The sequence below is a fragment of the Psammomys obesus genome, unplaced genomic scaffold (genome assembly GCF_907164565.1).
Source record: "Psammomys obesus unplaced genomic scaffold, mPsaObe1.curated_primary_1811, whole genome shotgun sequence".
Lineage (NCBI taxonomy): Eukaryota > Metazoa > Chordata > Mammalia > Rodentia > Muridae > Psammomys > Psammomys obesus.
In genome coordinates, this window is record NW_026585691.1 from 3,979,514 (window position 1) to 3,999,115 (window position 19,602).

At 37.3% G+C, this 19,602-nt stretch overlaps 1 protein-coding gene across 7 annotated transcripts in view; it reads left to right on the forward strand.

The window, feature by feature from the left end:
* The window catches only part of Herc1 (HECT and RLD domain containing E3 ubiquitin protein ligase family member 1), a 162,378-nt gene that overhangs the window by 116,689 nt on the left and 26,087 nt on the right, over positions 1-19,602 (forward strand). For 6 of the 7 annotated variants that reach the window (XM_055597768.1, XM_055597785.1, XM_055597794.1 and 3 more), the window contains exons 45-60: positions 189-457; positions 1,164-1,216; positions 1,858-2,058; positions 3,112-3,286; positions 4,175-4,445; positions 4,569-4,782; positions 5,651-5,907; positions 6,405-6,532; positions 8,110-8,237; positions 10,083-10,283; positions 11,687-11,817; positions 12,772-12,971; positions 13,175-13,280; positions 15,834-15,980; positions 16,316-16,417; positions 19,398-19,571. In XM_055597768.1, the coding sequence (XP_055453743.1) occupies positions 189-457; positions 1,164-1,216; positions 1,858-2,058; positions 3,112-3,286; positions 4,175-4,445; positions 4,569-4,782; positions 5,651-5,907; positions 6,405-6,532; positions 8,110-8,237; positions 10,083-10,283; positions 11,687-11,817; positions 12,772-12,971; positions 13,175-13,280; positions 15,834-15,980; positions 16,316-16,417; positions 19,398-19,571 (2,757 nt within the window). The remainder of the gene's footprint in view (positions 1-188; positions 458-1,163; positions 1,217-1,857; positions 2,059-3,111; positions 3,287-4,174; positions 4,446-4,568; positions 4,783-5,650; positions 5,908-6,404; positions 6,533-8,109; positions 8,238-10,082; positions 10,284-11,686; positions 11,818-12,771; positions 12,972-13,174; positions 13,281-15,833; positions 15,981-16,315; positions 16,418-19,397; positions 19,572-19,602) is intronic. The other variant, XM_055597801.1, reaches the window with a different exon arrangement.

The window sequence follows — 19,602 nt, forward strand, 5'->3', positions numbered from 1 at the left end:
ATAGAAAAGAGCAGAGAACACCTTCACAGTGTGTGATCTAAATTCTCATTTGAAAGAAAATTATGTAGAATTAATATATATCATATCCTATAATAATAGGATATTAAAAAGTAGCTAGTTTTATATCACAAATAAGCTACCTTTTATCCTAAATTGACTATAATTTGATATGAAATCATTTTGTGCAGCATGTTTGTGAGTCTGAAGACAGGGAAGAAGTGGTGGTGTGTGAACTGTGTGAATGCAACGTTGTCAGCTTCAACCAGCACATGAAGAGAAACCACCCTGGCTGTGGGCGCAGTGCGAACCGCCAAGGGTATCGCAGCAATGGCTCCTATGTGGATGGCTGGTTTGGTGGTGAATGTGGGAGTGGAAATCCATACTACCTGCTGTGTGGTAGCTGCAGGGAGAAGTACCTAGCCCTGAAGACCAAAACCAAGACCACAAACTCTGAAAGGTACCTTGAAATTGTGCTCTAGACGCCAGCCTCTAATGTGAGCATCTCGTTAAGACATAGGAACTGTATTTTTTATTTATGTAAAGAATTAATTTTGACTGAATTGGGGACAGAGCTTGTGGAGGTCATGGAATTCCATTTCTAGCAGATTTGGGGGCCATTTTTGGTCCGTTGGGACCCCAGGCATAGTGGCATGGCTGCAGGCCTTTCATGGCAGTTTGACTATGTTAACCATTAGCATCTTGGCAGGCTGTGATCAGGGTTCTCATTTTAACCCTCAGAAGTGTAGGGTCAAGAGTTCAGATTAATACTTTCCAACATCTTAACTGAGATGTTTTTCTTGATGAAAAAAATAGACTTCTCTGTTTAAATGAACTTCTGAGGAAAAAAAGAGACTCTTTATATACTTGACCTCTAGTTCTGCAACTATTAAATCTTTGACACTTCCTAGGACGGAGTGATTAAAAGAGTTATTGGAGGTGACCAGAAATGTCCTTAGTTTTTGTTTTGCTTTGTTTTGTTAAGCAGCCATTGATCTTTAAGCATGTGTACATACACTGCAGTTTTTACTTCATTTGTCCCATAACACAAGACACTTTGACTTTCTGCTGCTTTATTAATGAACTCTTACAATATTCTAATGACTTAATTTGCATTTGGGTACTAACTTTATATAAAAACACGATGTTCTTCATGTTTGGTGCAGGTACAAGGGACAAGCTCCAGATCTAATTGGCAAGCAGGACAGTGTGTATGAAGGTAGTTGTTTGTTTTGAGAGCTTCATTCTTTTATATGTATTTTTGTGTATCTTTCTTGCTTACCGTCTGCCACTAAACGTTACCATCATGTGGTTTGTAATTATGTACATACTACTTAGTGCGCTTGATAACAACATTTCACACAGGAGAAAGAGCCCAAACTGAAACGGCAGCTTTACCACAGAGTGGTAATTTGTTTGCAGAGGTGTTTTTTTTTTTTTTTGTTTTTTGTTTTTTGTTTTTGTTTTTTTCCAGAATAGGAAAAAAAAAAAGTAACATTTTAAACTTTTACCATACTAATTGTTGGAAACAAGTACAAAATTGAGATGAGCTTTTTTGTTTGTTTGTTTGTTTCTGAGCCCTCATTGGCTTGGATGTTTATTAGTTGAGCCCTCTGTGATTGGTGGTGACATTTGCTAGTGATTTCAGTGGATTTTGATTCCACTCCTTTCCTTTTGAGTAGTCTCAAAAGCCTCAGGAATGCAGGTTGCTCAGGTCTCCAGGAGATGGTGCTATATAGTTCATGGTATGGGTCTTGGATTTTGACTTCTTGAACATTTTAGATTTTTGTTAAAGTAACCATTCTTAGCAGAACTATGCTCTGTTTATATTCACATGATATATATTTATTTGAATTCCAGAAGACTGGGACATGTTAGATGTTGATGAAGATGAAAAACTTACAGGTGAAGAAGAATTTGAATTGCTTGCTGGACCCCTTGGCTTAAATGACCGGCGCATTGTGCCAGAACCAGTTCAGTTCCCTGACAGTGACCCACTGGGAGCATCAGTGGCAATGGTCACAGCTACCAACAGTATGGAAGAGACTCTGATGCAAATTGGTGAGCTGAAAGGCTGATTGTCATTGATTTAATTGCCTACTTTAATATTTTTCTTAGGTAAATAATGGTTTAACCTCACAGCAGCAAGTCTCTTTAGTGAGTTGATGGGGGAGGGACACTGAGTATAGGCCAGAGGTTTAACAGGAGGGTTTTTTTTTTTTTTTTTTAATTCTTTCCAACCTTATTGTTTGTTTGTTTATTGTTTCTTTTTTGGAGATAGGATTTTTCTGTATAGTCCTGGTTGTCCTGGACTTGCTTTGTAGACCAGGCTGACCTTGAACGCACAGAGATCTACCTGCCTCTGCCTCCCTGAGTGCTGGGATTACAGGCGCCACCATGCCCAGCTCTACCTTATTTTTTGAGACAGGGTCTTTGATTGAACCTAATCAGAGCTCATTGATTTGTCTAGACTGGCCAGTTTACATGTGTACCCTCCCACACACACATCACAATTTAAAAATTGGCACTATTAATGACTCAGCTCTTTATTTGTACTCAAAGCATATTTCATTTATATCTTCCCTGGCGCTGAAGCAATGGATCAGCGGTGGGAGCACTTGCTGCTCTTGTCAGACGATCCTGGGTTCTGTTCCCAGTTCCTACATGGCTGTTCACATTCTAACTCCAGTTGCAAGGGATTTGATGATCTTTTTTGGCTTTCTTGGGCACTGCACACTCATGGTATATATATACAGGTATATATATACATACACACACACTTGCAGGCAAAATATTCATATATATATATATATAAAATAAAAATGTTTTTTTTTTAAAGCTATGGCTTTCCTATATCTGTTAATATCAGAAGTGACACATAAAAAAGTATTAAGAAAAACAAACCTGTATTTAATGTAAATTTTCTTCTGTTAACTCAGAAATCTTTTACATTTAACATCATAAGGAATTTTCTGCTAATTCTAGGTGAACAAAACACATGTCTTGCTATATGTCTTTGAAGAGTAGAACCTACATAAAATGAGGGGAAAAATTTAATAGTCCACAAAGTCAATAGTCTTACTTTGTTGGAACTGAACAAAATCCTGCTTTCAGGTTGCCATGGCTCTGTGGAAAAGAGTTCCTCAGGAAGAGTGACATTAGGAGAGCAGGCAGCAGCCCTTGCAAACCCTCATGACCGAGTTGTGGCTTTAAGGAGGGTGACTGCTGCTGCTCAAGTCCTTCTGGCGAGAACCATGGTCATGCGGGCACTGTCTCTTCTCTCAGTCAGGTGAGTATTGCTGTGTCAAGTGATGCAGTCAGCATCTGATGAATTCACACAGGTGTCTGGTCGGGGATAGAGAGCTTTCAAAACTTGCAATTATGTCGTTGAATGAATTTGGGTTAGACTTAGTCATTATTAGTATTTATTCAGTTAATACTTGGTTCTTTTTAGGTTGAAATAATGCCAATTTAGTAAGAGCGTCAGCTGTGTATCTTTTTTGTTGTTCCAGAAACTGGAAATTAAGCTGTTTAGTTGGTACTAAGTAGAAATTAAAGAGTGAACTAGTGTTTCTGCAGAACTATATAAAGATTAGACATGAGACAGTGGTTACTTCTGAAGACACAGTGGCTTCGAGGAGCCCCCTTGAGGTGCTGCTAGAGTTTTCTGTTTCTTCACCTAGAGAGTGGCGACATGGGGATTTCCAAACTAAAAGTTTAGGTTCTGTGACCATTCCTAAAGTCATATTCCAGCGATTTAGTGATAACTCTTAGTGTATACAATATTCATAAAAAGGAAAAAGTTTACATGACTTTTTCAATTTTACATCATGTTTCCATATAAGGACATGTGTGATTAAAGATGTTACAGCTTTTGTTTTTTTGGGTTTATGGTGAGGATGGTATGTATGTGGGGTTCACAGTTGCTCCTTAAGAAACCTCTTTTCTTGGCTGGAGAGATGGCTCAGAGGTCAAGAGCGCTGGCTTCTCTTCCAGAGGTCCTGAGTTCAATTCCGAGCAACCACATGGTGGCTCACAACCATCTATGGTGAGATCTGGTGCCCTCTTCTGGCCTGGAGGTATACATGCAGGCAGAATGCTGTATACATAATAAATCTTTTAAAATAAATAAATAAAAAGGGAATTTGTAAAGAAACTTGTTTTCTTTGTCTGACAGTGGTTCCAGTTGTAGCCTGGCTGCTGGCCTTGAATCTCTGGGGTTAACAGATATCCGTACCCTGGTTCGGTTAATGTGCTTAGCTGCAGCAGGGAGAGCTGGCCTTTCCACCAGCCCTTCTGCCATGGCCAGCACCTCAGAACGTTCACGAGGTGGGCATAGCAAGGCCAGCAAGCCCATTTCCTGCCTGGCCTACCTGAGCACAGCAGTGGGATGCCTGGCATCAAATACTCCAAGTGCTGCAAAGCTGCTGGTGCAGCTGTGTACACAGGTAAGGCCGCTTCAGGGATTCCTGCACTCTTTATCCCGGGGATTCTTAAAGAACATTTGAAATTAGCCCTTTTGTCCCAATAATATGTAAAAAATAAACTATTTGTCCTGATTGCCTCTTCAGAACCTGATTTCTGCTGCAACAGGTGTCAATCTCACCACAGTGGATGACCCAATTCAGCGGAAGTTTCTCCCCAGCTTTCTCCGTGGAATTGCTGAAGAAAATAAGCTTGTTACCTCCCCAAACTTTGTTGTAACTCAGGCCCTTGTGGCATTATTGGCAGACAAAGGGGCCAAACTGAGACCTAATTATGATAAGTCAGAAATAGAAAAGAAAGGTAGGTTTCATACTGTTTGAGTACAGTCTTCTAATTGATTTCGTTCATGTCTTAAGAGTGTGGTTTTGCATTGTGTGTAATGAAGGACATTTCTTAGGCTGAAATGTAAAAAGAATTAGAGATAGCCTGGTTTTCTGAGACAGGGTCTAACTGTAGTCCCAGGTTGTCCTCACACCTGCACTCCTCTTGTGCCTCTTAAGCACTGGAATTACAGTTTGCACAGACATTGAAATAAATATTAGAAAATGTATCAATTAGTGTAGTTACAGGTAATGGCTTGAATCAACTTACATGGTAGGGCTCTTTAATACAATTTAAGGAGAGATGGTGAAAGTACAACTTAAATTACTCTTTAACCTTCATTCTAGTCACGAACATTTAGCTGAGATTGATGAGCTTTGGGATCTCTTGGTGTAGTTCCTTTACTAGCTATTAAGATCCAGTTTCTAAAATTATTTATTTGGTGCTGAATATTGGAGTCTAGGACTTTGTGTATTCTGAGCATGTGCTCTGTCACTGAGCCATAACTCCAGTTATGTCCCTGTTAAGGCACTCTTTAAGCAGCAGGCACTAGCCAGTTATTCTTAAGGGCCCATTGCCTTTGCATAGGCCAGAAAATGTTTGCTGTATTCCCAGTCTAAATCCTTAGAGCAGGGACTGTTTACTGGTATATAATAAAATGTTAACTTGTAGTGGATCAGACTTATTATAGAATTTGATGTAAAATAAATACTTTATGTTTTATAAGCATAGTAAAATTATTGCTTACAAAAGAGCTAATTTATAAGAGAAATGGGTTAACCCATTTTTGTTTGTTCATCACTACCAACTCTCACCTGGGCATCATTTCATTGTTTTGTCTAAGCAGGTTTTATTGCCCAATTGCATGCCCATCCTTCCTATGATCCTTCTGCTGTAGGCCCTCTGGAGCTGGCTAATGCCCTGGCAGCCTGCTGCCTCTCCTCTAGGCTGTCCTCACAGCACAGGCAATGGGCTGCTCAACAGCTTGTACGCACTCTTGCTGCGCATGACCGTGACAATCAGACTGCTCCACAGACACTCGCTGACATGGGAGGAGATCTCAGAAAATGCTCTGTTATCAAGTTGGAGGCTCATCAAAACAGAGTATGTATTGTGAGCATAAGGTGTGTTGATTACCTGTCTGACTGCTGAGAGCGTAGATCTTGGTGTCTCTTTTCTGTGTATCTTTTTCTTATACACATACATTGGGTAAAATGCTTACCATCCAAGCCTGATGTGATCCAAAGGGAACGCACAGTAGAGAACTGACACCCCACCCCCCGAAATGTGACTGCCTCATGTTCACTGTGGCATGTGTGTTCTCTCCCAAATACACACATAGAAATGATAATAAATAAAATAAAAGTGTATCAAAAAGATTTTAATAGGCCTTAAATAATTTGAAGGAGCTTGGAAGAGTACTTTAAAGCTGTACTCTAAATAGGTATTTTACAAGGTATTGAGAAAAATGAAACCATGTATATTGAATCACAATCATGGATATATTTACAGTTTCATGGTAGGTAACTTTTATAGAACGTCAAATGATGGAGTCCTTTAAATCCAAACTTGGCTTAGCTTGTCTGTTTTAATTTGTTTAGGTAATGACATGTGTTTGGTGTAATAAAAAAGGCCTCTTGGCTACCAGTGGCAACGATGGCACTATTCGAGTATGGAATGTTACCAAGAAGCAGTACTCTCTGCAGCAGACCTGTGTGTTCAGTAGACTGTAAGTGCTTGTCCCACTGGCGGGAAGTGGAGGCAGGCTCCACAGGCCTCACCTTGTTCATGCTAATTAGCCATTCTCAGTAAAACTCTAAAGGTTTCTCTTTTAGATTTAGATTTTCCTAAGTCTCCAGAGAGTATGCTCAACTTTTCATGGTAGTAATTCAGGAAATAAAACCTTAAACTCTATTTAGGCTTACAAAAAATTAGAATAGGGCCCTACTAGCAAATACATTTTTAGTTATATTAAATATATAATTTATATATTTTTATAAATATACAAATATATTTATATATAATATATTTTAATATGAATAATTATATATAGTTATATATAACTTATATATAAGTTTTTTCAAATATATAATATAATCAAATATAATTTTGATATACTATCAAAATTAGTATACTGTTTCATCACTCTTCAGTAGTTTTTTGTGAAGTAGAGTAAATTGCTTTTATATCAGCATGTTGCACTCTTATAGTACTGTATCTAGCTTTAAGTATTTATTTAATTTTTTTAATTGATTTAACAATTTTTTATTATAAAAAACTTTCAAATAAAAAAAATCACGTTGAAGTTAACAAAGCCCAAAGTGTATGCATCCCATTGAACTTCCCACTTAGAATGGCAGCTGGGAAATGTTGTGCTAGATTTTACACTAACACTATTAACTATATTTTTATTTGCTTATTACCATGAAAAACAGAAACTCCACAAAAGTTAGAAATAAAATACAATTGGCTTTATATCCGCTTGTATAACTCGTGTCCATTACCCACTTTAGTCCTTCCTCACATCCTAGTATTTAGCCTCTTTTGTGTTTTTTTTTTCTACAGGTTATACTATGCCTACACATATATTTGTCATTTGTTTTCATATACATATATTATTGGCTAGACTCGACAAATGAGGAAGATCATGTGTTGTTTTTTTATGAGATTGTGTGACCTCACTTGGTATTTTACATTCTAAGTACATTTTTCTACAAATTTTGTGTTATGTTTTTATTTAGAACTGAGTATTATTTCATTTCATATATACAACAAAATTTTATTACACATTCATCTGTTGATAAGACAACTAGATAGTTTCCAATTTTTTTGTTACAGTTAAAAAAATAGTAATAATATGTGAGTACAAATAACATAATAGTAGAGTTCTCAGTGTGTATATGATAGTTATGTTTTTAATTTTTGAGAACTCTCCAAACTGATTTCCGTAATGGCTGTATTAACTTGCAGCACACCAACAGTGACTTTGGTGAAGCTCATTTCTCTCCTGTGGGTATTTATTTTCTGAAACATGTTGCATAAATTTGGCATAGAGAAATCAGTATACTCTGGTAACTGTCTACAACCCAGAACAGTTCTGAATGTCATTGCTGACAAAATCTATCCTAGTTATGAGTAGTTGAAACATCATTCTTTCATAGTTGACATCTCAGTGATGGCAAATACTGCTGACCAAGAATATCCTATGATAATTAGTCTGTATGCACCCTTACTTCATAGTTTGAAATCCAGCTTAATAATTTACAAATGGGGATGGAAACCATATACTCATCTGTTGCATTTTAGGGAAGGGGATGCTGAGGAAAGCCTTGGATCACCCAGCGACCCAAGCTTCTCACCTGTTTCCTGGAGTATCAGTGGCAAATACCTTGCTGGGGCTTTGGAGAAGATGGTAAACATTTGGCAAGTTAATGGTAAGAGTCGTGCAAGTGGAGTGGGTACGGCTCAGCCTTCCTCTCACTTACTCTTGGAGGCTAAGCAGTGGCTTCGCTTTACCTGGAAATCCATGAACTGTGCAACAGCTGTGAAAATACTGCGCAGGATACACTTCCTGGGAGTGTTAGTTACCTACTTTTATAAACCAAAATTTCTTTTAATACAGCAGGAAATAGGCTTTGAGAGAAGTAGTAGTTACTGGATTTTAAGCTCTGTAATTTTCAGTCACTTGAAATAGCTCTATTATTTATGTTTCTTTCAGAGATAAAAAAAAAATTCTGTTAGGTGTTTTTATATTTATTTGTTTGTTAATTTATTTAGGTGTGTGCATATGCCATGGTGAGTATGTTGGAGAATAACCTGAGGTTGGTTTTCTCCTTCCACCATGTGGATCCCAAGGATTGAACTTAGGTCATTAGACTTAGCAGCAAGTGCCTTTACCCACAAAGCTATCTCAGTCACCCTTTTGTATTGTACCTCTCTGGGAAATAAAAAATACTGCTGTAACTTTAGATTTACTAGCATTTGCTTATTCTTACATAGTCAAGAAGTGACTGTTGTCATTCACATAGTAGAAGAGCAGCTAGTCTTAGCTGTAGGTGAATTACTCATCATTTGGGTTTTCAGTAATTATTAAGAGTCACCGAGCATACTGACCCGTGGAATTTCAGTACTTAGGAGGCAGAGGCAGGGGGATTACTGAGTGTTGGAGGTCAGTATGGGCTACAGAGTGAGGCTTGTGTCAAAAACAAGTAAACTAAAAGCAGAAGTATCTTAGTGATGTTGCCTTCAGCCTTCTCCCAGTGTCCTGGAAAAGAAACATGTGCCACTTTGCCAGCAATAGGAAAGCACTTAAGTGTTTTCCGTTTTCTGTTAAATTTATTTATTTTTATTCTGTCTTCTGTAGAATAAGTAGGTACATAAAAGACTGTTGACTTGAATGATGTGTAAGACATGAATAAAAGATCTTGTTTTCACAGGCCTTTAGATTCATAGACTATTGTGAATTGGAGGCTTCATTGGGTGTATTAGCTAATAATATTTTTCTCTTGTTCTTTTTTGAACTTTCTGTTTATTCTTATTTTTGGAGACAGGTTCTGTTGTATGACACTGGTGACCCTTAATCCATATAAATAAAGACACCAAGACCTTTTAGTATTTCAAAGCTTAGGCCTGAGCTGGGTAGACTTTCAGCTAGATCATCTAAGTTAACCCAGCCACTTGCCCCATCCAGCCATGTGGATAGCTATACCTTCCAGGCCCATAGTCATGTCTGTCTCCTGGTAAACGTTTTTCTCTTTCCTCAGAGTTCCTTTATTTCTCCCAGGAAATCCCACCCTCCCTTCTCTTTCTGCTCAACTATAAGCTGTCAGCAACTTTTATTATCCAATCAGGGACAATTTGGGAAGCAAGGTTCACACAGTGTCATCCTAAGTATGTAAGACTCTGCTCCTAGGACAAGGATCCTATGGGGCAAGCAGCTAACACTTAACCATACATTAGTTCCTGATCAACCACAACAAGGGTCTCCAGCTACATACACACACAGAGAGAGATTGAGAAATATGTTTTGAGGGACATATCTATCCCTCACTGAATTCCATGCCAGCCAAGGATCAATTGTTCGGTCTGTCTGTCTGTCTCTATATCTAATCTATATCTATATTGATATATGCCATGGGGAGACCAGAGTTGCCTTAAGCTCACAGAGATCTACCTATCTTGATTGCTAGAATTAAAGGTGTGTGCCACCACCCCTGGCATGTGTTCTTTTAAAAGAGTTAAATAAGTGTGAGTTAACATTTTTATTTCTCTCTCTGTAGGAGGGAAAGGATTAGTAGATATTCAGCCTCACTGGGTGTCTGCCCTGGCTTGGCCAGAAGAAGGTCCAGCCACAGCCTGGTCAGGAGAATCTCCAGAGTTATTGCTGGTGGGACGGATGGACGGGTCTCTAGGACTGATTGAAGTTGTTGATGTGTCCACTATGCAGCGCCGAGAACTGGAACACTGCTATCGAAAGGATGGTAAGAAGTTATACTATTCAAGAGAGTAGACAAAAAGACAAAAAGGGTTTTGGTTGAGTATAAAAGCTGAGTGAATGTTACTTTTGGCATTGTTTCTAATATTTCCACTACATATTTGACTTTAATTAATTACTGAATTGAAATCTGTTTCTCTCCCTCCTCTGTGTCTCTCTGTCAAAGGGAAATTTCTCTTAGTTACACCGTATTAGTCATTTATCCTTTATGTGAATGATTTAACATGACAGGATCCAAATATCCCTTAAAAGTTAAGAGTTGTAGAGCAAGAGAAAAGTCGTTGGTAGAACAAATTGTTAACAAGTAAGTGAAAGGGAAGGTGGAAGAGGAAGGTTCCTAGACTCAGCAGATGATACAAGTTCTCTCTCTGTGTTTTTAATTTACTGAGTACCTTTGAGTAAGTGCATGTCTTACTAGCAGTTTTTAATCAGTTATTTGGGTGGAATTGAGTAATTCAGAGGTCATAGTGCTGATTTATATGGTACTCTGTTTGACAGGAGATTTGTTTGTTAGGTTTTGTTTTTGTTTTCTGAATTTTTGTTTGTTTCTTTTGTTTTGGTTGGTTAGTTGGTTTTTGGCTTTTTGAGACAGGGTTTCTCTGTGTAACACCCCTGGCTGCCCTAGAACTCACTTTGTATACCAGGTTGGCCTTAAACAGAGATCTACCTGTCTCTGCCTCCCGAGTGCTGGGATTAAAGGTGTTCGCCACCATGGTGGGTGGTTTTGGGCTTCTTACAATCCACCTTTAAAAATTTGATAGCTTCATAGGGTTCGAAAGTTAGAAAGTTTTGAAAGGTTTAGAAGTAAAATTTTATGTGTTCATCCTCCCCTTCCCACTGCCCCCTTTACAGTCTGGCCTCTGGGTTCTATTTCCTACTTCCCAGCCTTACAGAAAAGCAGTGGTGGTTAGAGGCTAGGGTGGACAGCCCTGAGAGCCCGAGAATACTGACTAGGACCTCACAGGAAGTGAGCAGGTGATTTCCTATGGCTGATGCTGCTTCAGTATTAAGATTCATAGTAGGTTCTTTCCCAAGAGAAGGACCTGGTGCACTGCCTTAATACTAAGGCCCTTCCTTCCTTCCTTCCTTCCTTCCTTCCTTCCTTCCTCCTCTTCTCCCTCCCTTCCTCCCTCCCTCCCTCCCTCCCTCCCCTCCTTCTTTTAACAACCTTCTGGGAAAGAATGAAATGTTAAAAGTGAGGTCATTTCTTTCACTCATAAATGACATTCTTAAGGTGGATTACATTGGCTCTGTGCTGAGGCTGTAATTTGTTAGCTGTGTGGAAGTTTTCTTGCTATGCTGATAGAAGTACAGATGTTTTTCAAAGCATCTAGTGAGGTTTCTGGATAATGACAAATTTCTTTTCTTCTTGTGCTTTTATCATGGTAGTATCTGTCACTTGCATTGCTTGGTTCAGTGAAGACAGACCATTTGCAGTAGGATATTTTGATGGAAAATTATTAATGGGAACAAAGGACCCACTTGAGAAAGGAGGCATTGTTCTCATTGATGCACATAAGGTAAAGAAATCTTGATGGCTGCTTTTTTTTTTTTTTTTTGTAGTTTTGTTTGGAAATAGTTTCTTCGAAGATATTTTGCATTGGTCATTTATGATTTAATGTTATATTGTTACACAAAGTCTTTTTGCTATGTGTTCACATGGAAAAAAAATTTTTTAAATCAAGCTACAAAGAAAAAAAGAGTTAAATGGGAGCGCCCTTGACATATCCCCTGTCTAGTGTCTCCATTAATGCCAGAATTTTCACTGATGCAAAGATGGTTCCTCAGAGATTTTCATTCCTGAAATTTACATGGCCACCCAAGCAGGTGACAGAGATGGTTCAAAGTCTAAGAGCACTGGCTGGGCTTCCCAAGGACCCAGGTTCAATTTCTAACATTTACTATGGCAGCTCACAGCCATCTTAACTCCAGTTCCAAGGGTTCCTGTGCTCTCTTCTAGCTTCTCCATGCACTAGATATGCACATACTGCACAGACATGCAGGGAGGCAAAGTGCTCATCTGCATAAATTAAAATTATTAAAAAATTAGGAGAAGAAAAGCACAGTGATCAGAACATGTAACACAAAACATGGCCGTGGCCCTCATAAGGATTTTCACTAATTTGGGGTAAATATTGCTTTGATTTGTTTGTTTCTGTCATTTTCACATTGTAATGATTACCAGTCAATAAAATAATGCAGTACATACACATGCAAAAAAAGGTACTGTATCTTTTCAGAGCCATATTTTCATTATTTATATAACTTGACATTTATTTAGCTTCTATATAATGTAGACTGTATTTAAAGAAGGGGTTGATTAAGGTTAGGAATTATATGGAAATATCTGATTCGTGTAAAAAAGTCTTGATTTTAAAGCAATTGAGTTATCAAAGTACCATCCACAAACTAATGAAGATAAAGTACCCACTGTGAAGCGAGTATTACTCTGATTTTTTCCCTACCATTTTAAGGAGACTCTTGTTAGTATGAAATGGGACCCAACAGGCCATATTCTTATGACATGTGCCAAAGAAGAAAATGTGAAACTCTGGGGGCCTGTTTCAGGATGCTGGCGCTGTCTGCATTCGCTCTGCCATCCATCCACTGTAAATGGCATCGCCTGGTGCAGCCTTCCAGGGAAAGGATCCAAGATGCAGTTACTGATGGCCACGTATGTTATAAATTTTTATAAATTTGTGTGTTGCTTTTTTTGGAAGTGTAGACTGTTACTTGCAATAGTATGACTTCTCAGTAATTTCAGTTTACTATTACTGTTTTATAATGTGTAACGTCATAAAATTACCTAAGAGAAATAAAGAGCATACTTTTAGATTTTCATTTAATATATTCTCCTTTTGTTATTTTCTTTTTAAGTGGCTGTCAAAATGGCTTAGTGTGTGTTTGGTGTATTCCACAAGATACCACACAGACTGGTATGGCCAGCTCAGAAGGATGGTGGGACCTGGAATCAAATTGTCAGGTAATATGTAGCTGAAATCATAGTACAATAACTCCTCCTCAGTCAGGTATTTGCTCCTCTCTCTGAAGGGCATGACCCATCAGGGAACTGTACATGATTGTTGTAATTTTTATAAGTCAAGGACACCATCATTCTGGTAGCAGTGAGGTGTTTAATACGGTGATCATTTTGGTGATAAACAAAATGGATGTTGTGGACACACTAGGCCTGAGTGAAGTCTGGTACAGTGGAGTGACACTGTGAGAGGTCCCAGCCAGGGTGTCTTTTATCAGTGCCAGAACTTCACCTGCACAGAATGATTAGTCTGAAAGAAAAGTTATGAGCCTGGATACTTACAAAGGCATCTAGATATGTTACATAAACTCATGAATCTGGGAATTGGAAAGTATAGAGAAGAAAAAGCACAGACAAAAACCACCCAGGAAGCACACATGCTTCATCTCAAACTGGACTTCCTAAACTTTTACTGCTGTCAACCTCTTCACCTCACACACCCTGGGGTAGGTATACAAAGTAGGTGAGCACAACTAATATTCATTGATTTTAGAAAAATCATGATGAAATTTATGTTAGAATGACACTTTGGTGTACATGTGATTTCATCATTTTTTAAAGAGCAAAGCAAATTTACATCCTTATGGGATATATGTGCTTGTTTATTTTTACATTAGAAAGTAAGTCTTTGTTGAGTGTTTGATAAGGGAAGACATAGAACATCTTTATTATCCTTTAGATTTAATTAATTTTTGATTTTATAATTGTCAATACATAGAACACTTTTTGCATAAACACAGGCTTAAACAGCAAATTTTAAAAGCAAATACTCAAATGTAATACATACCAAAGATGCATTAGTTTGATACTTGCTGTGTAATGGCAATAGAAAAATACAAAAACACTGTTTTCCGTACTTTTCCATACAACTATTCCATACAAATAACAGTTTTCCATACAGCTATTACATTTTAGTAAGAACAAAAACTTCATAAAAATCACTACAGTTTATAACATGCAGTCTCAAGTTTTAACCAAGATGCTTCCTGAAACCCTCCTTGGTGTTGGACAGTGTGAACATGCACAGTGCAGGGCACATGTGCTCAGAACCAAAGCTGCAGTAAGTCACACAATGCAAAGGCAATTGCTCTCAGAGACACCGTGGATTCCTATGTGCTGGATTCTGCAGTTTTTAGTCATGATGTATTCGGAAACCTTTTATGTTGCCAGATGTTTCAGAGCCTGGTAGGCTCTGACCCTGTTTCATAAGTGTTGATATAAGTGCTCAGCTGTTGCACAGCTGATTGTCACCTCCCTAGAATTAAGAGCGTATTGTTAATGAAGTAGTTAATTGCTTTAAGTAGAAGCCAAACCACCTACTATTTTAAGTAAAAACTCTAAATAATTAGATACTAATATTGGCATTCTGCAATTCTTTAAAAACAAAACAAAACTGAATTCTGATTAAACTGAATCTCTGAACTACCAGTTTGCAGCTTCCTTTTGCCTGTGATACAAACACTCTTTGAAAGTTCCATTTAGTGGCCTTTGGGTAGATAAGGGCATCAGTCTTAACTAGTATAAAGAGAAGGATGAAGAGGTAAATGATAAGAGGAAAGGGCTACAGAAGTGGGAATGAGATCAGTAAAGGTAAAGATAGTTTACTCTTTGTCCAAGTGAGTTGACCTGTGCACCGGCCTTAGCCTTCTCACTTCAAAAACTGGCAGAACGAATATGTTGATGAGACGTTAACTGTTTAGAGCCAATGGAACCTGGGAGAATGGAGCCTAAAAATGAGACAGACTAAAATCTCGTACAATAACCAACTTTGTTCAGAGCATCAGACAATTTATACTCCAAGGTTAAGAAGTAAATTGTACAAGAGTAAATTGTACAATCATAAGGACAAGCCACACATAGTTAAAACATGTTTTCCTGTATAGGCAAATAAATAACAATAGCCAGTTGTAATGAATCATCTGAAGTAAACTCACTCCTATCTACTGTACCTGGGAGGAACATTGAAAACACATTCCAAGAACAATTTTGTGTTTTGAAGAAACTGAGGTCACAAGACTCTTGTCTTGTTTTCTTGGAGTGTTCTCCCAAGCACAGAGAATTCTTCTCTCCCAACTCCATTCTTGAACTGTGTTCCAACAGACATAGTTTTAGAGGCAGAACCATCAGCCAACAATAGGAAATCCTATTTGTATGGAGTGGGCACAAGCAGTGGTAAGTATTAGGTGAGAAAATGACAATGATATGAAGCTAAAATTGTAAAATAAACTATTGTCACAAGAAAAGTCAGATTTTTTTTGTCTCACAGATTGGAACTTTGAAATATAGTAATTTCTGCTTGTTTAAAGAACAGAAAATTGGTTTTAAAAAGTATAAAACAGCTGGGTTACTGCCTTCTTGTTATTCATCAAGATAAGTAACTTTTGGAAAAAGTGTCTCTACCTCAATCCCCAGTTTCGTATTGCTGAAATGTAAAATTTCCAAGAGTGGGCCTGTGAAGTATTTTTTAAACTAATATGTATTCAAAACAATGAATTCTAGGATGGCTATAGGAAGTCATCAGGAGCCAAATGTGTTTATCAGCTGCGGGGACACATCACTCCTGTTCGGACTGTGGCCTTCAGTTCTGATGGCTTGGCCTTAGTGTCTGGTGGACTCGGAGGGCTTATGAACATTTGGTCTTTAAGGGTAAGGATACAGATTTTTTAAAAAATATTTTACTTTAGGTTGGATCATATATAGTAAAAATTAATCAATCTGAAGAATATTCATGTAACAGTGTCTTGGATAATTAAGAAGTTCCTGTAAAGTCATCTGCTCTAAAAGAACTGATCTTCTGTCCTTTGGGTTTCTTACTGATAAGTATTTTTTAAATGAAAAGTGGGTATTAGGCTATAAATTGAACGTTGTTGAATTCAGCTCAGTTATAATTTGTAATGTATATTTTGTGAATGTAAAGTAACAAATGTGTCAACAGTGCCTAAAGTCAAGAAATGAGTTTTGATAAATATATCTCGTTTTAGGATGGCTCTGTCTTGCAAACTGTTGTGATAGGCTCTGGAGCTATTCAGACCACAGTATGGATTCCAGAAGTTGGGGTAGCTGCCTGCTCAAATAGATCAAAGGTAATGAACAGATACACCAAACCGTAGATTATGAGCCTAGAGAAGTTTTAGAAATTACAGTTCAAGCCCTCCCCAACACAGAGAACAAATGCTGTCTGAAAGATTACTATTGCCCAAGATAGGCAACTAATAGTAGAAGGGAGTTAACCCTGGGCATGCTCGTTTCTCATTTCACACCTTTCTCTTATACCTGGGCTTTGCTGAAATTATTATTTAAATTATTTTTTAAATAATTTCTTTTCATTGGAAGACACAGGAGATTCTAATTTTCTCACATGATTTTTGGCAGCACTAAACTATGTCAGAAAAATAGTGGGAAAAAAATCTCCAAAGATATTTAAGTATCCAAAATATATCATGGCTTTGAAATGTAAGATTCTAGCAAAGTGCTAGCCAGCCTGCTGTGAAGAAATTCTGTTGTGCAGTACAGCAGTCTTCGTACTCTCTCTCTCTCTTTTTTTTAAACTTGGTCATGTCATTATTTTTATTATTTCTTGACATAAGTGCATAGCAGTATGTACATAGTATACACTATCCATTGTGATAATGAAATAAAACAAAACTCACAACACAGAATCATGTTTTCATGTCATTTAACAGAAATTAAGGTTCAAACAATTTTTTTTTCCTCTAATTTCAGAAAACATGACAAGAACACACAATATCAAATACTTGGCATATGTGGTGACTAATCATTGTCTTGGTTTTTAGAAAAGTATTACAAAGGAGTTTTTTACTAAAAAACATAAAAATAGGATTATTATTTTTTAACTTTTCACAGCCAAATATGTTATTAAGGCTCTCATCTTTTTGGCGTATTTGTTGTTTTGTGTTACACCACTATTGATTGACATTTACATTACAATACTGAATGACAACTGTAACATTCTATCACTTCTGAGGAGATGTAGTAAGGATAGCAAGTTTAAGGAAGCTACTGTTCTTATAAGAGTGTTTATTCCAATTTGCACATAGCAATACTTTATAAAAGGATGATCAAGGGTAAATAACTAAACATAGAATAATTTAAAACAAAGAGGACTGCACTAAATTGAGCAATAACCTTATTTATCCTTAGTGCCAAAATTCTAGTGAAAGTCAGTTGTTAATTATTTTTTTCCTTTATTCCTCCCCTCTCTCTCTTCTGTTTTTTGTTTTTTGTTTCAGACACTGTCCTGGAACTCACTGTGTAGATGAGGCTAACCTCGAACTAACAGAGGTTCGTCTGCCTCTGCCTCCCTGTTTAATTATTCCCACTTACAATTTTAAGATATTTAAAGCTTTTTATTGTTCAGGAGCCTTTAATTTGTTGTTGTTGTTGTTGTGGAATACTGAGTAACTTAGGAGGTAACATCTGCCCTGTCTCAGGTGAAATAAGGCTGATCTACAATCTGTCAGGTGTCTGTGTCTTTATTAACTGTAATAATGGGTTAGATAATACTGCCACAATAATTATAGGGTTAATAATAAACATTATTAGCCCATACTTTTAAATTATAATACCCTGAGACTTGGAAGTAAAGTACTTATTGTGCATGCAACTCTAGAAAGCTATGCCAGAAACACAAGTGTGACTATCTACTACACATCTGTGGGTTGACTGGAGTGTTGACATTAGCCACTATGATTTAAGGCTGAACCTGACCAAAAAAAAAAAAAAAAAAAAAAAAAAAAAATAATAATAATAATAATAAATAAACAACCAACAAGCAAACAATTGCTTACCAATATCTCCTTTGGAAGATAGAGAACTAAAATAAGATTACAGAGATCTGAAACAGTTCATTTTGTTCCTGCCAGCACAGTTGTTCCTAGGAGAGAGAGAGGTTCCTGGTACATCCCACTTAACCATGTTCCCAAGGTCATGCACAATAATTTTGTTCGTTTTAATGTTAAAGAGTTTTGCAGTGCTGAGAATTAAAGCCAGGGCATCAATACTAGATAAATACTACCACTAAGATATATAACCTTCACTCATATAATGCACCTTTAAAAACAAAATGAAATCATTGAAAGACATTTTGAGTATTACAGTAGCAAAGAAATTGGCCAAGGTTACTCTGGTAGAAATATGTCAGGATTACAACATTGGAATGATCCAAAATCCAGGATATTTCTAGACATTCTTACTACATTTGTATGATTAGGGCTGCATATTCTGCTGGAAGCTATTATATGTAATGACTTAAATAGCTATGGTACCAAGCTATATTCAAAATTTGGCTCCATGCCTCACTGTGGTGATCTTATAAAAGAAACTTATGTAGCTTAATTTCCTCAACAGTAAAATGAAAATGACAACATCCTCTACACTCTTATGAAGTAAATTGTTACAATAAATAATTCAACTAATCTATAGAAAACATTTTAAATATGTCCTACTTCACAATTTTAATTATTTGAGATGGGACTCCACATGTCAACTTCATATTCTTAGAAACAAAGCCAGTGTGCGGTTTGACTTACATTTTATGTGCTTAAATGGTGTTAAAAGAAGCTATAATCCTATGTGAATGGCCCCACTAAAAGTAAAAGTGCAAGCTAAGCAATCCTAGGGTGCTTTAAGACTAGCAGTGTAGTGTGCAGCACCCCAGCAGTGCCAACAGCGATTGAGCCTGCTGCGTGGAGTAGGGCAACTCTGGGCTCACGCTGTGCTCCTGAGGAAACAACTCTTTATTTCTCCTAGTGTTGTAGTCAGGTCAGACTGTGAGCCTTGTCTTACAAGTCCTATGAACCAGCAGATAATTGATGTTTTTAAAGAAAATTTGTTAAGGTGATTCACACTTACTATTTTTATTCATTTGTTTAACTTAGACAAAAATTGGATGTTTTAAAAGTTCTATAGACTTTTCTGTTTGTAAAATGGAAAAGTAGTTAATCCAGTTACTGGAGAGAATTTCTCAGGTTGAATGATGATGGTATGATTTTTTAATCTTTTGTATAAGGAAATTAATCATATGGCATGATTTACTTTTACTAGGATGTTTTGGTTGTGAACTGTACAGCAGAATGGGCTTCTGCCAATCACATCTTAGCAACCTGCAGGACAGCCCTGAAACAACAGGGTATTCTGGGATTAAACATGGCTCCCTGCATGAGAGCGTTCCTGGAACGGCTACCCATGATGCTTCAAGAGCAATATGCCTATGAAAAGGTAACTCATGGCCCTAACTCCCATAGTGCTT